Source organism: Glycine max, chromosome 16 (genome assembly GCF_000004515.6).
Source record: "Glycine max cultivar Williams 82 chromosome 16, Glycine_max_v4.0, whole genome shotgun sequence".
Classification (NCBI taxonomy): domain Eukaryota; kingdom Viridiplantae; phylum Streptophyta; class Magnoliopsida; order Fabales; family Fabaceae; genus Glycine; species Glycine max.
In genome coordinates this window covers 9,034,663-9,058,647 of record NC_038252.2, presented here as the reverse complement: position 1 = coordinate 9,058,647, position 23,985 = coordinate 9,034,663, and the positions used below count along the sequence as shown (strand labels likewise).

At 42.3% G+C, this 23,985-nt stretch overlaps 2 protein-coding genes across 2 annotated transcripts; both read right to left on the bottom strand.

Moving 5' to 3' along the window:
• Nucleotides 1-9,993: 9,993 nt before the first annotated feature.
• On the bottom strand, nucleotides 9,994-11,579 carry LOC100793471 (uncharacterized). The gene is made up of 2 exons (XM_006599747.1): nucleotides 11,062-11,579; nucleotides 9,994-10,969 (listed from the first exon to the last, which is right to left on the bottom strand). Exons 1-2 carry the CDS (start codon nucleotides 11,577-11,579, stop codon nucleotides 9,994-9,996), a joined length of 1,494 nt encoding a protein of 497 aa, XP_006599810.1.
• An 11,343-nt stretch (nucleotides 11,580-22,922) lies between these two features.
• On the bottom strand, nucleotides 22,923-23,510 carry LOC102669700 (uncharacterized protein Mb2253c-like). The gene has a single exon (XM_006599746.1). The coding sequence runs from the start codon at nucleotides 23,508-23,510 to the stop codon at nucleotides 22,923-22,925; it is 588 nt and encodes a 195-aa protein (XP_006599809.1).
• Nucleotides 23,511-23,985: the final 475 nt, after the last annotated feature.

Below are 23,985 nucleotides of genomic sequence, written 5' to 3'. Positions count from 1 at the left end.
TCGAGAGGGTCGGTCATCCCAAATTCAAAAGATTTGGACATTATTAGGAAATCTATGTAGTTAACATGATGTTTAGGGATGCAGATGCATGCAACCTTTGTTGTGAAATTTGGTAAATGCGGACTTCATATGAAACAATGCAATGTAATGGAAAGTTTTACAATGTTCATAACATTCTTTCCCTATTTTGTGATTTTGATTTTGATTTAATTTTTTTTAATTTTTTTTTTGGAAAACAAAGATTGACTGTCCTTTTGAAAGAGGTGATAGTTCATGCAACCTTATCCTATCTTTTGCAGATCTCTCCGGGAACTCCCTTAGATTGTATGTCCTATTTGATTTACTCATTTGATAATTTTGGAGTGACGACAATGAAGTTGTTCAACGTTTAATCAATCCATTGAAATCCTAGGGTTTGTCCCCCCCCCCCCCCCTCCCCCTTTTTTTCTTTAAAAACATTGACAGGTGAGAACTTTTGATCTGCCCCTATGTTCATTGGAGGTTCATGCACGATGCCCCTCATTGCCCCAGTGTGAGGCTTTGAGGTACCAATTGTCATCTTTCGACATGACCTTGTAGCTGAGAACCTATTGGGTGAGTACTTCTAATCTGCCCCTAGGTTTACTTGAGGTTCATGCACGATGCCCTTCATTGCCCCAGTGTAGGGGTTTGAGGTATCCATCTTTGTTTTGTATTCATAACCTTGTAGCAAGGAAGAAAGAATAAAAGCGGTTGATTCTCGCAAAAAGAATTTTTCAAGGACGAGAAATAGTTGAAGGATTCTTTTCAGTTGACGGGTTAAGTCAAATGACTCCTATGTAGAAGCAAGATATTTTGATGTTTTGATGATGCCAAAGGATCAAGTGCTTATCAAGTTTATTTAAGACAAGAATCCAAGAAAATCAAGATATATGATCAAGTTGATCTCTAGAATCTTAGGAAGGAGTTTCCAAATTGAAAAAGCAAAAGGTTTGGCCAAAGAATTTTATCTAAATCATTTTAAATTGAGATTTACTCTCTGGTAATCGATTACTAGAGATTGTAATCGATTACCAACGGCTGAAAAATGTTTATAACAGTCACTAGAAATTTGAATTCAAAATTTATAATGTGTAATCGATTACACATGGATGATAACCGATTACCAGCAACTATTGAACATTTTTAATTCAAATTTTAAAGCCTGTAATTGATTACACAAGTCCTGTAATCGATTACCAGAGGAGATTTTCAGAAAATAATTTCCAAGAGTCACATCTATTCAAATGGTTTATGAATGGCCATCAAAGGTCTATTTATATGTGACTTGGAAACACGAATTTAAAGAGAGTTTTCATTGCCCAAAAAGTTTTATCCTCTCAAAAGATTAAGAGAGTTTTTCTAAACCAAAATGTCTTATCCTCTCAAAAAGATTCCTTGGTCAACCACTTGCATATTCAATAAGGAATTTTGATTGATCTTCATTGTACAATCTATCTCTTTCAAGAGAGATTTCTTCTTCTCTTCTTCTTACTTCTGAAAAGGGATTAAGAGACCGAGGGTCTCTTGTTGTAGAGGATTCCTGAACACAAGGGAAGGGTTGTCCCTGTGTGGTTCAGACTTTGTAAAAGGAGTTTTACAAAGAGAGTGGAAAATCTCAAGTGGGTTGCTTGAGGACTAGACGTAGGCACGGGAAGTGGCCGAACCAGTATAAATCAAGTTTGCATTCCTCTCTTCCCTTAAACTTCTTTTATTTATTGCTATTTATCTTTTGCTTTAAAGAAGTTTATTTTGAATTGTCTTTTGAGTAATTCATGTTAAGGGTGCATTGTTAATCCAAAAAGAGAGAGTGAAAGTTCAATTGGGGAATAGTCTTTGTATCTTAATTCAACCTCCCTTCTGGAGATAACTTTGTCCAACATCCTATTCTTGATAACTCACTTCTCTCTAAAAAGACAAACTTTCCAGAATGATAAAATGAGGTCACATGAACGTCTATATTTTTACTTGAAAACACAGTCAATCAAATGCCCTTTTTTATTTTTATTTTGAAACTTATTTTTGCTTTACTTGTCATTTTATGGCACCCTCACCAAATGTGTAGCACGAGTAATTTCTGATTGAACGGTCTTGGAAGTCCAAACTCAGGAGCGCAGGTTGCTTGAGTAAACAGACCAATGGCTTGCACCCACATTCCGGTGAAAGTTGAATAAGCAAAGATGCGTTTGTGAGAGGATGAGGGACAAAGATATCAAATTTATCCATTTTATTTGGCATTGTAACTGTGGTTTACAATAATGGTATAAACTTGAAAATTCTGATGAGTCATTAGAGACATCTAACAACAGCTTTCAAAATTGCCCCATGTGTGGCATCTCTTGTCAATGTAAGGATTTACATGCGATTCTCCTCAAATTTCAGCCAGTCGGCATCAATTAGACCTTGCACCTTACGCTTCAGGGCCCTACAATGCTCAATGGAATGCCCCGAGGCTTCTCTATGACAAGCACACGTTGCGTTCTAGTCGTATTCTCGGAGAAATGGAGGTTGATGAACCTTGGCTGGGGTTATGGCTACCATTGAATTATCAAGTAGATATGGGAGCAAGTCAGCATAGGACACCGGAATTGGGGTGAATTCTACAGGCTTTTTCGCTGCAAAATTCATTTCTTGGTTGGTGTTTTGGTTCATGCTAAAGGTGGTGTTTAGCATTGGTTGTGTGGTAGGTGGGTTTTGTGGTTGATTTAGGGATGGCCTTTGAGGATAACTGGGTGGAAGGTAAGGAGAAGGGTTGTTATTGGCTGAGTAATGACATTGTTGGGTTGGTGGGAAACTTGGTTGTATAGGAATGGCAGTCACAGCATGGGTTTCTCCCTCATTCTCACCCTCTTCATTTGCCCCAGTTTTTTTTGCATTTATCAAAGCATGATGATCATATTTGCCTCTTTTTAGACCCACTTCGATCATTTCGCCAGCGAAGACCAAATCCACAAAGCTTGAAGGTGTGTAACCTACCATTTTCCATAATAAAATACTAGTAATATGTCTACTATCATTGTTATTATTTCTTTCTTCATCATTGAGGGAAACACTTGGGCTGCCAGATCCCTCCGCCTTTGGGCATATTCTTTGAAAGATCTGTGCCCTCTTTTTGCACATGTTCTGTAGTTGCATCCTATCTGAAGCCATTATACTGACACTGCCTAACGAAGGCAACCATTAGGTCCTTCCAAGAATGGACTCGGGAAGGTTCCTAGTTAGTGTACCAGGTAACAGCTACCCAGTAAGACTTTCTTGGAAGGAATGTATCAGCAATTCCTCATCTTTTGCGTATGCCCCCATCTTCCGATAATACATCTTTAGATGGTTCTTGGGGCAAGTAGTCCCCTTGTACTTGTCAAAGTCTAGCACCTTGAACTTGGGAAAGGTGATGATATTGGGTACTAGGAACAACTCTTCTAGTTTAGCAAAGGCATAATCTTCACCTCCTTCAATGGCCCTGAGCCTTTCCTCTAGATGATCCAACTTTCCCATTTCTGCCATAGCATGAGGGTTTTTACCCGTTGTGGAATGCAAGGGGTGTGGTTGTGGGTGATACTGAGGGCCCTCCAAAGTGTTTTGCAGGGGTATATCACCAACTGCTTGCCTTTCAGTGGCATATCTGAGACAAGGCTCGAAGTCGGCTAGATTATGGTGGGAAATTTCATGTATCTCCCCCATGGGTTGAGAGACATGTACATGATGAGGTTGTCGGCTCTCAATGAGTATGGGAGCAGAGTTATCGACATCCTCTTTAGGAGTGTACGCCACATTGGGTGGTGTATAGTTAGGAGGCAAGCCATATGGCAAGAAGGCGTGCTTGTTTTGAATTTGCACATCATGGGGCCATCCGTACTTCCCAAATCTTTGCCTACCATATCTGAGGTTGGATGATTCATTTGGTTGAGATCAGATGGGGGCATCGGGTTCACCTTAGCAATAGCGCTGGTAGTGGCAACTGCAACTGCATTGGCTTCCATTATCTTTTTCATGCTCATCATGGCCTCCATCATTGTGGCCATTTGCTCTTTCATGGCCTCCATGTCGGCCTTCATCTGCTCTTGCACCTCCTCTACTTCACCCATTTACTCTAGCTCTAGTACGACTTCGGTAAGGGCGCCGTAAGGCGTGTTCTTTTCTTTTTGATAACAATGATGAAGTTCATTTTTATTTTACTTTATTTTATTTTATTTATTTTTTATTTTTTTCAAGGAAAGAATGTAATGAGCAATGCAACCAATGAAAAGCATGGATGTATGTGAATGATACACAACTGAAGTATTGCGAATTTTTACGCAGGACATGGGGTTGAATCAATTTAGATTTTTCAACATGGTCCATGACATCTTGGTCAAGGTGAAACTGGAAGTAACAAGGACATCAACGGTCCTAAATGTGCTTGGCAGTAGACGAAGCAGTGATGTAACTCGATTCATCTTTTGCCCCAAATTTTGCAAGATGGTTACTTCCATACTTCAACTTGACTTGATGAACTTTTTTCGAAAAAGCATGAGCTTAGTTCAACCCTATAGTCCAAGGAATGACAATTCGGTTGCCAATACTTCAACAACCTTTCATAGGGATGAATGATTCGGGCATACTTTAAGCTATGCATGGAAAATGTAATTATGAAATTGAGATGCCCGAAGAAACATCATTTCCTAGTTAACCATGCATTAGGTACCATGTTCACTCATTTTGTTTTTAAGTGAAACGGGTTTATGATCCCAACATGGTTGGCTCATGGTACCGAATATATGCAACCAAGAATGCATCATGAATTTTCATGCTTCCATTTTTGTTTTTGTTTTGTAGAGGAAAATTCAAGGATCACGCATGAGCGAACATGAAAACAAAAGGTATGCAGTTTGTAGAACAAAAAGTATGTTGAACGCATATGCATGATGATGCAATGACTCATGCAAAATGTGATGTTGGAATATGATAACGGACAAATGCAAGAACGATATGTTCATTATGATGCCATGAAGAGATGCTTATGCGATGCATGATATGAATGCATGCTAGAGATAAAATGCGGTAGTGATTTGATTCGCACTGATCTTTGGAGTAAAAACGCGGGATAAACTCATTTTATTCAGAAAGTTTAACTAGTCAAGATCTGAGTGATAATACAAACTTCCTAGCAGTTTCTAATTATATGGGCCATTAAATCTATCATATGCTGACAATAGCCGAGGAGTCCGTGGATCTCCTCGGGGGCGGAGTAGGTGTCCGCCATCGCTTTGGCCTTGGCTAGCAATCGGGGAAGTTCTTGGCTCCCGTTCAAGGTAAGACCAAATCGGTCCATCCACATTGTTGCCTCTTGATGTAACGAGTCGATCACCCTTCCTCTAGCCTCCTTTTCCACGTACACTCGGGCATACTCGTCCACCACTTTGTGCTCATGGGCCGTGGCTAGATTTAATTCTTCTTGGTACTTGCTGACGATGGCTAACATGTTGGTCTCTGTCTCGCATAACCGCTGAGACAAGTTTCTTTTGGACCTTGAGCAAACCTTCAACTCATCTTTCAAGATCAAACTGTCTACTCGTGATTGGTCCATTTCCTCTCTTCGGAGCTTAAGCTCGCTGTTGCTGCCCCACAGAGCCCCTCGGAACTTGTTCCGGCCGTGCTCTTCCCTACGAGCCCTCTTGGTCTGTTGTTCCAAGGCCTTAGTGGTAGCTATATTTATATCTCTCAGTTCAGAATTTTCCTTTCGGATCTTCAGAGTTGCAGATTTGAACCTTTCTTTGACTGTTTGGGCTTGCTCGAGTTCTGCCCTAAGGGCCTGCACCTCTTCGTCTTCCTCCGGTGCCTCCACTTCCTCCCTTTTAGCGGTTCTCAAACTTGGGAGCCAATCCAAACCTTGCACGTGAGCTTTCAACCACTTATGGTAGCCACCGATGGGCCCATTGTTACTGCCCCTGAGTTCTTTGTCCTTCTTTTGCAACACCTCCCATGCCTTGCGGACCTTCCGAAGTGTCTCCGCGTTAGTTTTATTGAAACCTCATGAAATGACAGGCGCGATCTCTTCCTCTAGTGGTGCCCCTCTCATAGGGTAGCCAAGTTGCCTTATAGCAAGAACGGGATTGTAACTGATGCAACCCCTCGTCCCCATCAAGGGAACATTTAGAAACCCTCCGCACGAAATAATAACTCCGGTTCTTCCTTCTTTCCACCGAGGGAACCAGTTGGCAGACGCTCCTTCTTTGTTTGCTAAGAGTTGGTCCCAATTTGCCCCTCCTTTCTCTGTGCATGAACGGTGGCTTTCTAGTGGGCAAGCATGCCTCACCTCTTGGCGAAAAAGGTGCGAAACCAACCATACATAAAGAGCTGGGGTACAAAAAAAAATCCTCGTACTGCTCTTCTCACATCTTCGGTCAAAGGTGTCATATAGGTCGGCTAGCATAGTGACAACCGGGCTTTCCTTGTGGTCACGATAGGCGAGAAAAGCGTCGATCGCTGCTAGATCCACCAACCCATCCACATTTGGAAAGAGGATTCCTCCGAAGATCAACAGTGCAAGAGTGCCTATGAACGGGGCCCATTTGCCTCTACCTGCCAAGATTCCTGCTTTTACCTCCAAACATTTTCTCGGTATTCCAACCATCCCATTTTTGACTTGCTTTTTGTGGTCTAATTCCTGCGCCGAGATTTGGACTATCTTAGAAATTCTAGCTAATGAGGGATAGGACCCTGAGAAGAGGTATGGTCTCCTTCCCCCTAGAGGACATCCTAGGATCTCTTCAAATTCTTCTACCATGGGTGATAGCTGGAAGTCCCCAAAGGTGAAGCACCTCAACGGCTGATCATAATACTGGGCGAGGGAGGCAATGGCCTCTGTGGAGACTTCTACCATGGCTAGGTCCCAGATTTTATCGTAAGTTTTACGAAAAGCTTGTCGCTGGGGCTGACCCATCAACTGCCCTAACTCTTTTAGACTGGTGATCCCTAGGCTCTTGACCTTGACTTGATAGAACCTCTTTTTAAGTGAAGGCGTTTGACTTGATCCCATGTTTTACTAAAGTGAAACAAAACCTAGCGCGAATCAAAACTCCGACATCTATCATGGGTGGAATGGATGAATGCATGAAGAAATGCATATAACACAAATGCAATTTACGAATACGGGAGCCCGAGAAATTGTCTCCTTCTTAGATACAACGTCTTAGGGTAGCACAGTGTCCGACGTATGTATTTTGAGAAAGTGACACGGACCCTCTGTTGATTTGCTAAAGAGAGGGGATTAAGACAGAACCCGTGCATGATGCATATGCGAAAGGCATAACATGGGGATGTACATAATATTCACAAAAAAATATAAGCAAAAGGGTACATGACACTTATGCATGGCAGTGTGAAAAATGGCACACAACGTGTTTGCTCCGTGCCCCTATTTTAGGGACCTACATGGAAGGGAGCTAAAAGGGCTTTTAGTGATAATTCCCAAGGTGGTCATATCTCTCTTGATGGTCTCTAGAGGTATCATCCTCTTCGAAGAACATATTGCAGTAGTAAGGACTACTAGCAACAATATGTTATCAAAGAGAAAAACTCTAGATGAGGGTTCACTGTAATCAAGCAAGTTGGAGACCTAGCATGATCACAGATTCACCTCCACTCCTTATGTTCCCATGAACCCGGGTAAAGGGCCCTTTTTCAGCTCACCATGTGTGCAAATAGTGTTGGTGTTTGTGTGCATCAAATGAATAAATATTTACCTCATGCATACATTTTGAAACACACTAAAAGCATCAAAGAGTTACATACAAAGAATGTAAGAAAAATAAAGGGAAACCAACCAAGGAAAAAGTCATGATGAAACATTTGCACAAGATTAAATGGCCTAACTCTCTAAAAAAATTCCCCAGTGGAGTCGCCAACTGTCGCAAACTACCCTTCGGCGGGAGGGCGACACGAGACTCGCGGGAAGCGTCTTCCAAGAAAGGAACACGCGCGGAGTTACCACCAACATTTATTTGAGGAAAAATGTCGGAAAAACCGAAAAAGACGTGGTCTACGAACTTTAAATGAAAGGTTCGGGAGTTGTATTTACACACGGGGAAGGTATTAGTACCCCCACACGTCCGTCACAAGGGACGACAACCTTTAATCAAATGTGCAAATGTGACTTCAATTTGTTTTATGTTCCCTTTTACGTCTTTATGTCTTTTTGTACTTTTTATATTTTTTATCTTTTTGTGGTCGACGAGGGTGTTTCCCATGCTCCTACGTATTCCTCAATTGTGATAAGGAAATAATATCTACGTAGTTCTTTGAGAACAAAGTGTTTGGTTAAGTTGTTTTTATCCTTTTTTGCAAAATATGTTTTTCGTTGAGTGAAAGGTCATTTAAGGCGTTGGACAATTAAATGATCTTTCGATTCTTTTAAGAAAAGAGAGAAAACATTAAGGCATTGGACCATTAACGATCTCTTTATTTTTGAAAGAGGTAATAAAGTTACATGTTGATTTTAGGCCTTTAGAAATCTACATTTAACCAATAAATCCGGAAAAGACCATTTCAAGGTGTTGGACCTTAAAAATGGCTTTTTTAGGTGATGACAAAAGCTTGACTTATGAATTGATTTTAGCCTTAGTTTCACTTTGGTTATTAGTCAATTCGATTAAGAAAGGAAAATCCCAAAGAAAAACGTCCGATTGATTTTTTTTAATTTATTTTACTAAAAGATATTTTATTTTTGATTAGGCGAGAAAATGACATAAATAAATGACTAAAGCACGTCAAAAGGGGGTACGGAAAGTAAATGAAATGAAAATAAAAGCACGCGAAACAAATGAGGACCACTAAAGGTACATAGAATGAATTGAAAAGTTCGATTTTCGGAACTTACCGGTTTAAGACCGAAGAACGACGAAGAACAGGTGAAAATCTTCGCGAAATCACCCACGAAAACGTCACGGAAGCGTTATGGAAGCGCCTTAGCTTGGATTTTCTTCACGGAAACAATTTTTCTCAGATACAGGAGGGTTGAACATTTTTGTTCTTCCCTCCTTCCCCTATTTATAGGAAAAGGAAGGAGAAGCTTGCCACCCAGCTCGCCCAGGCGAGCTAGGTTGCTTTCTCCAGAAGGCACCGCCTTCTGGAGAACTTCCTGGAAGGCCCAAGTGGGCCTGGTTGCTATTTGCACCCCCCTTTTTACTAAATACACCTGTTGCCTTTTTTGCTGATTCTTTTTCCCTAACGTTACGAAACTTTATGAATTTCGTAACGATACTTGTTTTCTTTCTGTAATGTTACGAAACCTTACGGATCACGTAATCATCCCTTTTTTTGGCTTTCGGGATGTTATGGAACTTTACAGATTGGGCACTAACACTTCCTTTTGACTTCTGGCATGTCACGGAACTTCACGGGTTGTGCAACAATGCTTTCTTTTGACTTCCGGCATGTCACGGAACTTCATGAATTGCCTAACGATGGGTGCCAAGTACCTCGAAGTGGTCAAACGAGGGTCACATCCCAACAACGGATGGTCCCCGGACGAAATTAGGGTATGACAATGTGTTCCATGCATTTGATTGACACATGTAAAGCCTTGTTATGTCCTCTCCCCTCGGCGGGGATTTCCTCTTCAGCGAAGGTGAGGTAATTGTTGGCTGTGATGTTATTGACGATCCCCCCCAAAGCCTTCTACGGAGATGTCTTAGGCTATGTGAGCTTCATTCAAGACTTTTACCAACAAAGCTCGGTGAGGCTCAGAGTACATGAGCAGCTCCAGAAGGGAGACTCTAGTTGGGGTCTTGTTAAGTTGTTCAATGACTTTGAACTCGCTTTGTTGGATAATGCGAAGGAACTTGCCGGCCTCCTCGAGTGATACCTCTTTCTTACCGCAACCCTCTCTTCCCTAGGCAAAATCCATCATCGGAACATCCTCGTCCGGTGTAGGGATCACCTTGACATTTTGTCCTTCGGTCACCTTTGCTTTCCCTTTAGTGTTTGCGGGCTGTATCAGCAGGGCAGGGGTGCGAACACACGACCGCTGCGGGTTATGCCACTCAGCCCGGTGATATTGGTCACTTTGGCCGATAGTGAACCGATATCGATAGCTTCTTCCTTCCTACCGCCCAGAGGGGCATATCTCCACGGAACTGCATGGTTGTTCTCGTAAGGAAACGGAATAGGTCTACCGCCCGACACTGCCGATGGGTGTTGAGGTCTTGGGGGAGCCGTGTCCCTGGTGAAGTGTATTACCAAGGGTTTAGGCTTTTTAGGACCTTCCTTATCTACCGACTGCATGTATACATGTTGTTCCTCCTCCCCCTCGTTGCCGACCTCAAGCCGGCCTTGGTCTATCATTTGTTGTAATAGATTTCTTACCGCCGAACATGTTTCCATGTCATGCAGTATGCCCGAATGCATTAAACATGAATCCTCTCTGTGCCCGCCGTGGGGAATCATGCCTGCCTTTTGTAAGGCTTTGTAGATAAACCTTCTGGAGGTCATTACGTCCTTCAAAAGTTTGGGCCTGTGTGACCTACTCACCTTGATGGCATTAACAGCTCCTCCTCCATGATTGGCAAGAGGATTTGTCTTTATGTTGGGCCCGTCCTCTTGAAATATCAACCATCCGGCTTCTATCAAGCCTTGGACCTTGCTCTTCAAGGCCAAGCATTGTTCGACTGAGTGGCCCAGGGCTCCCCCATGGTATGCGTAGGTCACGCTAGGGTTATACCACTTTGGGAACGGAGACTGGAGGACCCTTCCCGGAATCACTACGGCCAATTGGTTGGCGATTAGAGATGGCAAGAGTTCCCCATACCGCATTGGGATCGGGGTGAAAATCTCAGCCTGACTTGGCGAAAAGTTCCTCGTCGTGTTGGGACTTGTGCCAAGGTGAGCATTGTTGGCCGGGTGAGGCCGAGTTGGAGCCGGAGCCTGAAGAGCCCCCCCTGTGGGGGCGTGGGCGCCCTTGGCTGGGTGAGTGCTGTATCAGAAGAGCCCCCTGCGTGAGCCGAAAAACTTGGGTGATGTTGTGCATATTGATGGGTACCATGAGGGGTTTGCGGCAGCTTGGACCACGCAGGTGTTGAAGTGACGGTATAAGCATCTCCCTCTTCCTTCTTTGCACCAGCTATTCCGGTCCTCCTACTACTGGCACCTACCGGGGAGACGTAATCAAACTTTCCCCTCTTAAATCCCACCTCGATCCTTTCTCCGGCAAAAACCAAGTCCACGAAGCTAGTGGGCATGTAGCCCACTAATTTCTCATAGTAGAATACAGGCAAGGTATCCACCATCATAGTAACCATTTCTCTCTCGACCATAAGAGGGGCTACTTGTGCTGCTAGGTCCCTCCAACGTTGAGCGTATTCTTTAAAAGACTCGTGTTCCCATTTAATCATGTTTTGCAGTTGAGTTCGGTCGGGAGCCATGTCAGAGTTGTACTGATACTGCCTAAGGAAGGCCGTAATCAGATCCTTCCAGGTGCGGATGCGAGAAGCTTCAAGATTAGTGTACCAGATGACTGCTGCCCCAGCCAAGCTATCTTGAAAGAAATGCATCAATAACTTCTCGTCCCTGGAATATGCACCCATCTTTCGATAGTACATTTTTAGGTGTGTCATACCCTAATTTCGTCCGAGGACCTTTGCTTGATGACATGCAACTTTTGTTTGGTCCTTGTGAGGTGCTTGGCACCCATCATTAGGCAATTTGTGAAATTCCGGGACATGCCGGAAAACAAAAGAAAATATTGATGCATAATCCGTAAGGTTCCGTGACACATCGGAAATCAAATGGAAGCATCGTTGCACAATTCGTGAGGTTCCGTAACATTCCGTAAGTCAAAAAAGGGATGATTATGTGATCCGCAAGGTTCCGTAACATTATGGAAAGAAAACAAGTATCGTTACGAAATTCGTAAGTTTCCGTAACTTTACGAAAAAAGAATCACCAAAAAAAGGCCAAAGGGGGGTGTATTTAGTAAAATGGGGGTGCAAAAAGTAATTTTTGAATCTGGGCCCTTCTAGAGGTTTCTGGGCAATTTCTTGCTTAAGGTTGAAGTAACCTGCTAGCTGGCCACCACACCCCCCGTTTTGTTGAAAAATGGGATTCTGGGGCTTCCGGGACACCTGTAATGATTCTGTAAAATTGCCATAACTCTAAATAAGCATAATTAACTTAATACGGGTGAGACGGAAGAGAAAAAAAGAAGAAAATCAAGTCCTATATGCTTCCGTAAGGCTTCCGTAACTTTTCCGTAAATTACGAAAGAAGGGGGTGAACTTATAAAAATTGGGGGGGTGCAAATAGCAATTTCGAAATTTTGAATTGGGCCTTCCAGAATGTTTTTTGAAGCTGGGTTACTTCTGAAGGAAGCAACCCAGCTCGCCTGGGCGAGCGAAGGTCGCCTGGGCGAGCTGGGCGGCAACCTCCTCCCCCTTTTTCCTATAAAAAGGCTGAAGGGGGCTGTTCTAAGGATCCCTCAGCCCCCTGGCTATGTATTTCAACTGTTTTGGGTGAAAAAAATCGTTTCCGTGAAGAAAATCCAAGCCGAGGTGCTTCCGTAACGCTTCCGAGATGTTTCCGTAAGCAAATCCGTGAAGGTTTTCGTCCGTTCTTCACCGTTCTTCATCTGTTCTTCGTTCTTCAACGGGTAAGTTTTCGAATCCGAGACTTTCAATTCATTTCTTGTTTTTTTAAGCTTTCATCTTTATTTCGTTCATTTCCGATTTCTTTTCTTCTGTCTTTAACGCTTTTTACCGTTTATTTAAGCCGTTTTCTCACCTAATAAATGATAAAATGAATTTCAGCCGATCATTTGTGTTGTAATCTCATTTAATCACTTTTAAAACGAAATCTAACCGATCATTCACGCTATAACCTCAGTTAAACCAAAAAAAGTAAAATAATAATAAAATAATCAAAATATCTTGAAAAATAATAATAAAATAATCAAAATATCTTCGAATAAAATAATAATAAAAAATCAATCGGACGTTTTTCTTTGGAAGTTTCCTTGAATGAATTGATTAATAACTAAAGTGAAACTAAGACTAAAATCAACTCACAAATCAAGTTTTGTCCAAAAAAATCACTAAAAACCGTTTTAAGGTCCAACGCCTTAAACGGTCCTCTTTGCTTTTATCGATTAACATGGACCGTTCAAAAGCATAAAATCAACATGTAACTTTACCGCTTTTGCAAGAACTACGTAGGTCTGATTTCCTCATCGCAATTGAGGATACGTAGGAGCAAAAGCCCTGCTTTTGTCGACCATCCCGAGAGATCGTTAATGGTCCAAGTGCCTTAACGTTTCTCTCCTTTCAAAAACAAGAGATCGTTAATGGTCCAACGCCTTAACGTTTCTCTCCTTTCAAAATCAAAAGACCGTTTAATGGTCCAACACCTTAAATGACCTTTTGTTCAATCAAAATATATCTTGCAAAAAAGATAAAAAAACAACTTAACCAACACTTTGTTCTGAAAGAACTACGTAGGTCTGATTTCCTCATCACAATTGAGGAATACGTAGGAGCAAAGGGAAACACCCTTGTCGACCACAAAAAGAGAAAAATATAAAAAAGGGTATAAAGGATATAAGGACATAAAAGGGAACGTAAAAATCAAAGTCATGTTTGCACATTCGATTAAAGGCTGCCGTCCCTTGTGACGGATGTGTGGGGTGCTAATACCTTCCCCGTGCGTAAATACAACTCCCGAGCCTTTCACTTAAAAGTTCGTAGATCGCGTCTTTTCCGGTTTTTCCGACGTTTTCCTCAAATAAACGTTGGTGACGACTCCGCGCGTATTCCTTTCGTGGAACACGCATCCCGCGAGTCACGCGTCGCCCTCCCGCCGAAGGGTAGGTTGCGACAAGGTGATTCTTAGGACAAGTCGTCCCTTTGTACCTATCAAAGTCAGGTACCTTAAACTTCGGAGGGATGACGACGTTCGGCACCAGGCACAGGTCGGTCATGTCTGCGAACGGATAATCGCCGAATCCTTCAACAGCCCTCAATCTCTCTTCGATGAGATCGAGTTTTCCCTTTCCTTCCGCTGTCGAGGGTGGCCCTCCCACGGACAGAAACATTGGTTACGTTGGTTGGTTTCGAGGCTCTCCTGTGATGTTTGGTTGAGGTAGTGCGTTGGGCGCCGACCCCTCAGTGGGAAACGGGGAGTAGGAGTCGATGTCTCCCTGAGCATGCTCTCGAGGATTTTAGTGGACCCCGTCAGGATGCCAAAGAGGCTCCCCTTCGAGGATGAGGGGAGGAACGTGACCCATGTCTTCATGTATGGCTGGTGGTGTGTAGTTAGGTGGTAAACTGTAGGGGTAAGCACCTCGGTTGTACCCCGGATGGGGGTTGCTGATATGCCCCGGTGTGCTTCTCTCTCATCCCACCATGTTTGGAATGGGATGGTGCGGAGCAGTCGGGAGAGCCGAGTCTGCCTTGGCAGCCGAGCTAGCGACAGCGGCGGTGGTCGCGTTACTCTCCATTAGTTGTTTCATTCCCAACATGGCCTCCATCATGGAAGCCATTTGTTCTTTCAAAGCCGGCATGTCGGCTTTCATCTGTTCCTATACTTCCTCTAGGTCACCCATCATCCTAGACTTAGATCTGGTGCGATAGGGATGCCTTGGGGTGCATTTAGTTATGACGTCGGTCCTGAAGAGATCAAATGTGAGGAGTACGTTAATGAGGAATGAATGCATGCTAGAAAATTGTGGGAGTCATTCAATTCGCACGAATCATTGGAGTAAAAATCATGGGATAAACTTAATTTATTCAGAAAGTTATAACTTGTCAAGATCTGAGTGACAATACAAACTCCCTAACAGCTCCTAATTATATGGGCCATCAAGTCTATCATATGCTGACAATAGCTGAGGAGCCCGTGGATCTCCTCGAGGGCGGAGTACGCGTTCGCCATTGCTTTGGCCTTTGCCAGTAATCAAGGAAGTTCTTGACTCCCGTTCAAAGTAAGAGCAAACTGGTCCATCAACATCGTTGCTTTTTGATGTAATGAGCCAATCACCCTTCCTCTAGCCTCCTTTTTCGCGTACACTCGGGCGTATTCGTCTGCCACTTTGTGCTCGTGGGTGGTGGCCAAATTTAATTCTTCTTTGTACTTGTTGATGATGGCCAACATGTTTGTTTCGGTCGCGCATAACCGCTGAGAAAAACTCCTCTTTGACCTTAGGCAAGTCTTCAATTCGCCTTTCAGAATCATGCCATCTACTCGCGATTGGTCCCTTTCTTCTCTTTGGAGCTTAAGTTCGCTGTTACTACCCCACAAAGCCCCTCGAAATTTGTTCCGGTCATGTTCTTCCTTGCGGGCCCTCTTGGTCTCTTGCTCTAAGGCCTTGGTGGTGGCTATGTTGACGTCTCTCAGTTCGGCATTCTCTTTTCGGATCCTAAAAGCTGCTGACTTGAACTTTTCTTTGGCTGTTTGGGCTTTCTCAAGCTCTGTCTTGAGGGCCTGTACCTCTTCGTCTTCTTTTGGAGCTTCACCCTCCATCTCCTTAGTGGTTCTCAAATTCGGGAGCAATCCAGACCTTGTGCATAGGCTTTCAACCACCTATGGTAACCGCCGATGGGCCCGTTGCTACTTCCCCTAAGTTCCTCGTCCTTCTTTTGCCCCATTTCCCATGCCTTACAAACCCTCTAAAGCACCCCCGCGCTGGTGCTATTGAAACCTCGCGCAATAAAAGGTGTGAGGCCTTCCTCTGATGGTGCCCCTCTCATAGGGTAACCAAGTTGTCTTATGGTGAGGACGAGATTGTAATTAATGCAACCCCTCATCCCCATTAAGGGAACGTTTGGAAATCCTCTGCATGAAATAAGAATCCCGGTTCTTTCTTCTTTCCATCGGGAGAACCAATTGACAGACACTCCCTCTTTGCTTGCTAAGAGTTGGTCCCAGTTTGCCTCCTTTTTTGCAGTGCATGAGCGGTGACCTTCTAGCGGGCAAACGTGTCTCACCTATTGGCAAAAAAGGTGAGAAACCAACCATACGTAGAGGGCCAGTGTGCAGCAAACAATCCTTGCCCTGTTCTTCTCACATCTTCGGTCGAATGTGTCATATAGATCAACTGAGATAGCAACAACTGGGCTTTCCTTGCGGTTGTGAAAGGTGAGGAAAGCATCAATCGCTGTCAGGTCCACCAACCCATCCACATTTGGAAAGAGGACCACTCCGAAGATCAAAAGCGCTAGGACGTCCATGAACGGGGCCCATTCGTCTTGACTTGCCAAGGTTCTTTCCTTTTCTTCCAAACATTTCCTTGGTACTCCAACCACCCCATTTTCGACTTGCTTTCCCCAGTCCAATTCCTGTGTCGAGATTTTGACTATTTTGGAAATTCTAGTCAAGGAGGGATAGAAGCCTGAGAAAAGATACAGTTTCCTCCCTCCCGGAGGGCATCCTAGGATCTCTTCAAACTCTTCCACCGTGGGTGTTAACTGGAAGTCCCCAAAGGTGAAGCACCTCAAAGGCTGGTCATAATATTGAGCAAGGGAGGCAATGGCCTCTGTGGAGACCTCCACCATAGTTAGGTCCCAGATCTTACCATAGGCTTTGTGAAAGGCTTATCGCAGGAGTTGACCCATCAACTGTCCTAACTCTTTCAGACTGGTGACTCCTAGGCTCTTGATCTTGACCTGATAGAACCTCTTTTTAAGCCAAGGCATCTGACTCGATCCCATGTTTTACTAAAGTGGAAAAAATACCTGTGCGAATCAAGACTCCGACATCTATCGTGGGTAAAATGGATTAATGCATGAAGAAATGCTTGCAGCACAGATGCATTTTACGGACACGAGAGCCCGGGAGATTTATCTCTTTCTTAAATACAACATTTGGGCAGCACAACGCCTGATGAATGCATTTAAGAAGGTGACACGGACCTCTCGACTTCTCGGGACAAATGAGGGAATCAAAATGCAACGCGTGCATGATGACATGATGCAGATGCAAAAAAAGGGTAACACGAAGATGTACACAACATGGCAATATCCATAAATAATCATACAGCAAAAGGTGTATACGTCATTTAAGTCATATGCATGGTAGTGTTTCAAAAGGCACGCAGCGTGTTCGCTTCGTGCCCCTATTTTAGGGACCTAAACGGGAGGAACTAAAAGGTTTTTAGTGATAATTCCCAAGGTGGTCATATCTCTCTTGTTAGTTTCTAGAGGTATCATCCCCTTCGATAAACATATTGCGGCAGTAGGGACTACCAGCAACAATATGTTATCAAAGAGAAAAACTCTAGATGAGGGTTCACTGTTATCAAGCAAGTCGGAGACCCAACATGACCACAGATTCACCTCCACTCCTTATGTTCCCATGGACCCGGGTATAGGGCCCTTCCTTTTCAACTCACCATGTGTGCAAAAAGGTGTTGGTGTTATGTGCATCAAATGAATACATATTTATCTCATGCATACATTAAAACACACTCAAAGCATCGAAGAAGTTTATACAAGAACATAAAGGAAAAGGGAAACCGATGAAAGGGAAAACACAACTTTTGCACAAAAGATTAATAGGCCTAACTCTCTAAAAATAATCCCCAGTGGAGTCGCCAACTGTCGCAACCTACCCTTCGGCGAGAGGGCGACGCGAGACTTACGGGTGCGTCTTCCATGGGAGGAAAATGCGCGGAGTCGCCACCAACGTTTATTTGAGGAAAATGTTGGAAAAACTGGAAAAGTGTGGTCTACGAACTTTAAGCGTGAAAGGTTCGAGAGTTGTTTTTACGCACGGGGAAGATATTAGCACCGCACGTGTCCGTCACAAGGGACGACAGCCTTCAATCAAGTATGCAAATATGACTTTCAAAATTATGTATTTTTCCCTTTTTATGTTTTTATGTCTTTTTATGTCTTTTTGTATTTTTTATCTTTTTTGTGGTCAACAAGGGTGTTTCCCTCGCTCCTACGTATTCCTCAATTTCGATGAGGAAATCAGACCTACGTAGTTCTTTGAGAACTAAATGTTGGTTAAGTTGTTTTTTTATCTTTTTTTTTTGCAAGATAGATTTTAATTGAACAAAGGTCATTTAAGGCATTGAACCTTTAAACGATCTTTTCATTTTAAAAGGATAGAAACGTTTAAGGCATTGGACCATTAACGATCTCTTGGGGTGGTCGACAAAAAGCGGTAAAGTTACATGTTGATTTTATGCTTTTGAACGGTCCATGTTAACCGATAAAATCAAAGAGGACCGTTTAAGTCGTTGGACCTTGAAACGGTCTTTAGTGATTTTTGCGGACAAAGCTTGATTTGTGTGTTGATTTTAGCTTTAGTTTCACTTTGGTTATTAGTCAATTCTATCAAGGAAACTTTCAAAGAAAAACGTCCGATTGATTTTTCTTGATTATTTTATTATTATTTTTTTTCAAGATATTTTGATTATTTTATTATTATTTTACTTTTTTTGGTTTAATCAAAGTTATAGCGTGAACGATCGGTTAGATTTTGTTTTAACAGTGATTAAACTAGATTACAACACAAATGATCGGTTGCAATTTATTTTATCATTTATTAGGTGAGAAAACGGCTTAAATAAACGGTTAAAAGCTCGTTAAAGCGGAAGAAAAGAAAACTGAAAGTAAGCAAAATTAAAGTGAAAGTACACAAAACAAGTAGGGATCACTAAGGGTGCATAGAATGAATTGAAAGATTCGATTTCGGGAACTTACCGGTTGAAGACTGAAGAACGACAAAGAAGGAATGAAGAACGGTGAAGAACGATGAAGAATTTCCATAGAATCGCTTACGGAAGCACCTCAGCTTGGATTTTCTTCACGAAAACACATTTTTTCACCCAAAACAGCCAAAATACATAGCCAAGGGGTCCAAAATGTTTTGAAACAGCCCCCCTCCCCTATTTATAGGGAAAAAGGGAGGTGCTTGCCGCCAAGAGGCTTCTTGAGAAAGATTTCTAAGCACACCCTAATTACTAAGTTCACCCCCCTTTCCGTACTTTACGGAAAAGTTACGAAAGCCTTACGAAAGTGTTTCGGATTTGATTTTCATCTTTTTTTCTCTGCCCTTTCACCAATGTTAAGTGAAATATGTTTACTCAAGGTTTTCAGAAATTTTAGGGAAGCATTACGAAAGCCACAGAAGCCCCAGAAACCATTTTTCAACAACGTGGAGGAGCTTGCCGCCCAGTTGCTTCCTCCTTAAGCAACCCAACTTCCAAAATGTTTCGGAAGGGCCTAGATTCGAATTGCTATTTACACCCCTATCTTGATAAGTTCACCCCCCATTTTTGTGTTTTTGACCGTTTTCTTTCCAAAATCTCACGAAACTTTACGAATTTCATCGCAATGAGTGTCAAGCCTTCCAAAGTGATCAACAATGGTCCTTAGATGAAATTGGAGTGTAACAGTTTATTTACACACACCCACTTTGCTAAATACACTCCCATTTTCGTGTTTTTGACCGGTTTCTTCTCGAAACATCTCGGAACTTTACGGATTCCACAATGATGGGTGTAAAAACAAAAGACATTGAAGTCTTGAAATGTAAAGACAAAAGACATTGAAGTCTTGAAATATAAAGACATAAGACATTGAAGTCTTGAAATCTTTCACTAAAACGCGAACACGCTTGGTAAAGAAACAAACCCCCAAACCGATAAGAAGAACACACATTTTTTCAAAAAATAATGCGACTAATGGGGAATGAAAGAATGTAGATAGAATTTCTCATAACCAAAAATGAGATTTAAGACATTTGCATTTCGTTTCTAAAAGAACATCAGAAGAAACATTGGGTCCAACCGAACAAAGGAAAACCGCACAAGGTGTATAAAGCTTCACATAGGCAAGTGTTTTCGTCTTAATTCCAAATCATAGATATGTCATAAATTGATTTTGTAGGTAATTTCCCATCAAATCAAGGATAATACGCATAATCATCATGGATCAATAGGACTTTTTAAGGTCGGACTTTGCAGGAAATTGGTTTTGGTTGCTCTGGCCTTTCCCCTTCTTTTCCCTTTTGTTTTGTGCGGAATAGGAGAGTAGGCCCAAAAATTAGGTTAGTAACTTGAACGGGCGATCACTTCCTATGTCTGAACCAAGCTACTACTGCTCCCTTCCTTTTTACTCCTTTTGACAACTCTGTACATGGTTCAGACATTGTTTGGTCCAAAGAACTTGTTTTTCCGTTTCTATTTTCCTTTACTTTTTTCTATCTTTGATTGATCAATTTTTTTTCTTTTTCTTTTCTTCTTTTTTTTTCTTTGTTGTTTTTGTTCTTTGTGTCTTTTTGCTTTTTGTTTCGATGAACATCACTAACCAAAAGATGATAGAAATCCCCCATGGAAGATCTCCCTTCTTTCTGATCCCAAGGTAAGGTTGGAAACTTCCATCCTAGGTTAAGGTTCTGGAAAAAAAAATCAATGTTTGTCTCAAAAGGCTCGCAAATGGCAGAAAATAATGTATATTTGGATAGTTGTTTGGCCAATGGCTTAGAAAGAAAGGAATGCCCAGGTCATCCCTATGAATCACATATTATGATAATTAGAAATTCATGCAAAACCAATTGCAAAACAGACCCATGCGGACACTCAACATAAAATTTGTGGTCACGCGATCACTAAGGCTTAGGGTCTGTTTCTACATTCAGGCCAAACCAGTGTTTCAATGTTGTTTTCACCCTCTAGGTACACATTTCTTTTTCAAAAAAAACATTTTTGTTTTTTCATCCGCAAACTTTCCGAAGAAAACTAGCGATTGGTTCTTTTAAAAAAGCATGTTAGTTTTTAGGGAAGATTTGAAACACAGGAAAAGTTGTAATATGAGACTACACTTATTAAAGGAACAAAAGGCGCATGAAAAGTATGAAACATGAAATTAAACCTTATAATTATTTGTAAACTTAGCTGAATTCAGGATATAATTCAAGAAAATGAACAAGTATGAAACATGAAATTAAAGAGCAAAGTTAGAGATACTAGGTTGCCTCATAGGATCGTTTCTTTAACGTCTTTAGCTGGACGCTGGGTGGTGATCGATCTGATCATGGGCCTAGCACTTGTTAGTACCTGCCCTAATGCTTTGACAACGAAAGTGTTATTATGTAAATGTGACAAAATATTACAAGATACTTGTATCAACTTTCCACTTGCCCATACACTTACCCAAGTTGGTGCGGTGCTGACCATCACCCAAAATGACTATTCATTCGATTTCCGATTTGTAGGATCCCTTGATGATAACATGCAGATGCATGCATGTTTATGATCGAACTTTAAATGTAAATAATTAAACGAGCATTGTCGTGTTCAATTTTATTTAACTCTTGTGGCACCCCTGTTGTACGTGCAAAATGGCTCCGGAATGAATGAGCAAGAACGATAGTGTATGTTCTTAAAGACAATAAAAAATGTAAAGGACACAACACTAGAGGGAGAGATGCAAATCATTAATCCATATGTATTAATGATGCGATTATGGTTTACAAAAATTTTAAGACTCGGAGATCCAAATGAGTCCTTGAGGAAACCCAAACATTGGGCCTTCAAAATGCCCCAAGCGTTACGCGCAATACCGCTTGACGATGTCGGAATTCATAAGCGAAGGTAGCTTTTTGTCATCCATGTTCATAAGCAACAATGCTCCTCCTGAGAAAGCCTTCTTCACAAAAAACGGCCCTTCATAGTTCGGGGCCCATTTCCCTCTGTGATCCTTTTGAGCCTGCGACACTTTCTTTAGAACAAGGTCCCCCACGTTGAACTTACGCGGGCATACCCTTTTGTCAAAAGCATTTTTCACTCTGCTTTGATATATTTGTCCATGGCTCATGGTGGCCAATCTCTTACCTTCGATAAGATTTAACTGATCAAAGCATGTTTGGGCCCACTCTGATTCTTCCAATCCTAACTCTGCTAGGCTTCTCAAAGAAGGAACCTCTACCTCAAACAGGAGCACAACTTCCATCCCGTACTCCAAAGAAAAAGGGTTGCCCCAGTAGATGTGCACACAAAATTTTGATAACCATGCAATGCAAAGGGGAGCATCTCGTGCCAATCCTGTATGACATGGTCATCTTCTGAATGATTTTTTGATGTTTTTATTGGCAGCCTCAACTGCCCCATTCATCTTTGGCCGATAAGGCGTGGAATTATGGTGTTGGATTTTGAAATCCCCACACATTTCCTTCATCATCTTGTTGTTTAAATTGGTGTCATTATCAGTGATGATCTTCCTGGGCAACCCATATCTGTAGATTATCTCCTTCTTAATGAATTTGATCACCAAATTCCTAGTCATGCTAGCATATGAAGCTACTTCCATCCACTTGGCGAAGAAATCAATGGCGACTAAGATGAAGCAATCCCCATTGGAAGCCTTGGGTTCAATGGCCCCGATCACGTCTATGCCCCATATAGAGAATGGAGAAGGTGCTGCCAAGACGTTCAATGGTACAGGTGGAGCATTAACATTATCAGCAAAGGTCTGACACTTATGGCATTTCCTCACATGAATGCAATAATCGCTCTCCATAGTGAGCCAGTAATACCCCGCTCTAAGAATCTTTCAGGCCATGGCATGTCGATTGGCATGCGTACCAAAGGATCCCTCGTGCACCTCTATTAGAATTTGTTCAGTCTCTCTTGCATCCACACAACGAAGCAAAACCATGTCATGGTTTCTCTTGTACAAGATATTTCCACTCAAGAGGAAACCGACCGCCAACCTTCATAATGTCCTTTTGTCGTTGTCAGAGGCCTCAGGCGGGTATTCCTTGTCTTTGATGTATTGTTTGATATCGATGTACCAAGGCTTACCATCCTCCTCTTCTTCTATCAAACAACAATGTGCGGGCTCACTACGACATTTGAATTCGATGTACGACAAATCTTTGTGCTGGCTTACTTTGAACATGGACACTAGAGTGGCAAGGGCGTCGGTTATCTAATTTTCTTCTCTAGGAATGTGATGAAAGGATATGTCATCAAAGAATTCCATCAATTTCCTGACGTAAGCCTGGTAAGGCATCAATTTGTGATCTCTGGTCTCCCATTCACCCTTCAATTGATGAATTACCAATGTTGAGTCCCCGTATACCTTGAGTAACTTGACCCTGAAGTCGATCGCCACTCGGATCCCAACGGTACATGCCTCGTACTCCGCTATGTTGTTTGTGCAGTCGAAGCATAACTTAGCCGTGAAAGGTATATATTGTTTGTCCGGGGAAACCAATACTGCCCCAATTCCATGGCCTAGTGCATTAGATACACCATCAAACCACACAATCCACTTATCCCTGTCCTCATCTCCTACTTCCTCCTCAAACAAGGTCATGATATCCTCATTAGGGAATTCTGGATGCATAGGTTGATAAACATTGATGGGCTGTTGAGCTAGGTAATCTGCCAAGGCACTCCTCTTTACTGCCTTCTGAGTGACATAGACAATATCGAATTCTGACAATAGAACCTGCCACCAAGCTATCCTTCTAGTGAGAGCGGGCTTTTTGAAGATATACTTGACGAGATCCATCTTGGACACCAACCAAGTAGTGTAATTTAGCATATACTGCCTCAGACGGTGAGCTGCCCATACCAAGGCACAACACGTCCTCTCTAGCAAAGAGTAGTTCATCTCGCATGCTCTGAACTTCTTGCTCAAGTAATAGACGACCCATTCCCTTTTTCCGGACTCATCGTGCTATCCTAGCACACATCCCATCGACTCATCTAATACTATCATGTATATGATAAGGGGTCTTCTGGGCACCGATGGTACAAGCACATGAGGATTCATGAGACACTGTTTGATCCTTTCAAATGCCACTTGACAATCATCGTCCTATTGGATAGACTGATTCTTATGCAACAATTTGAAAAGAGGCTCGCAAATGGCTGTTAGTTGTGATATGAATCTTGCTATGTAGTTCAACTTTCCCAAGAAACCTCAGACCTGCTTCTCGATGCATGGCTTGGGCATTTCAAGGATTGCCTTTACTTTGTCTGGA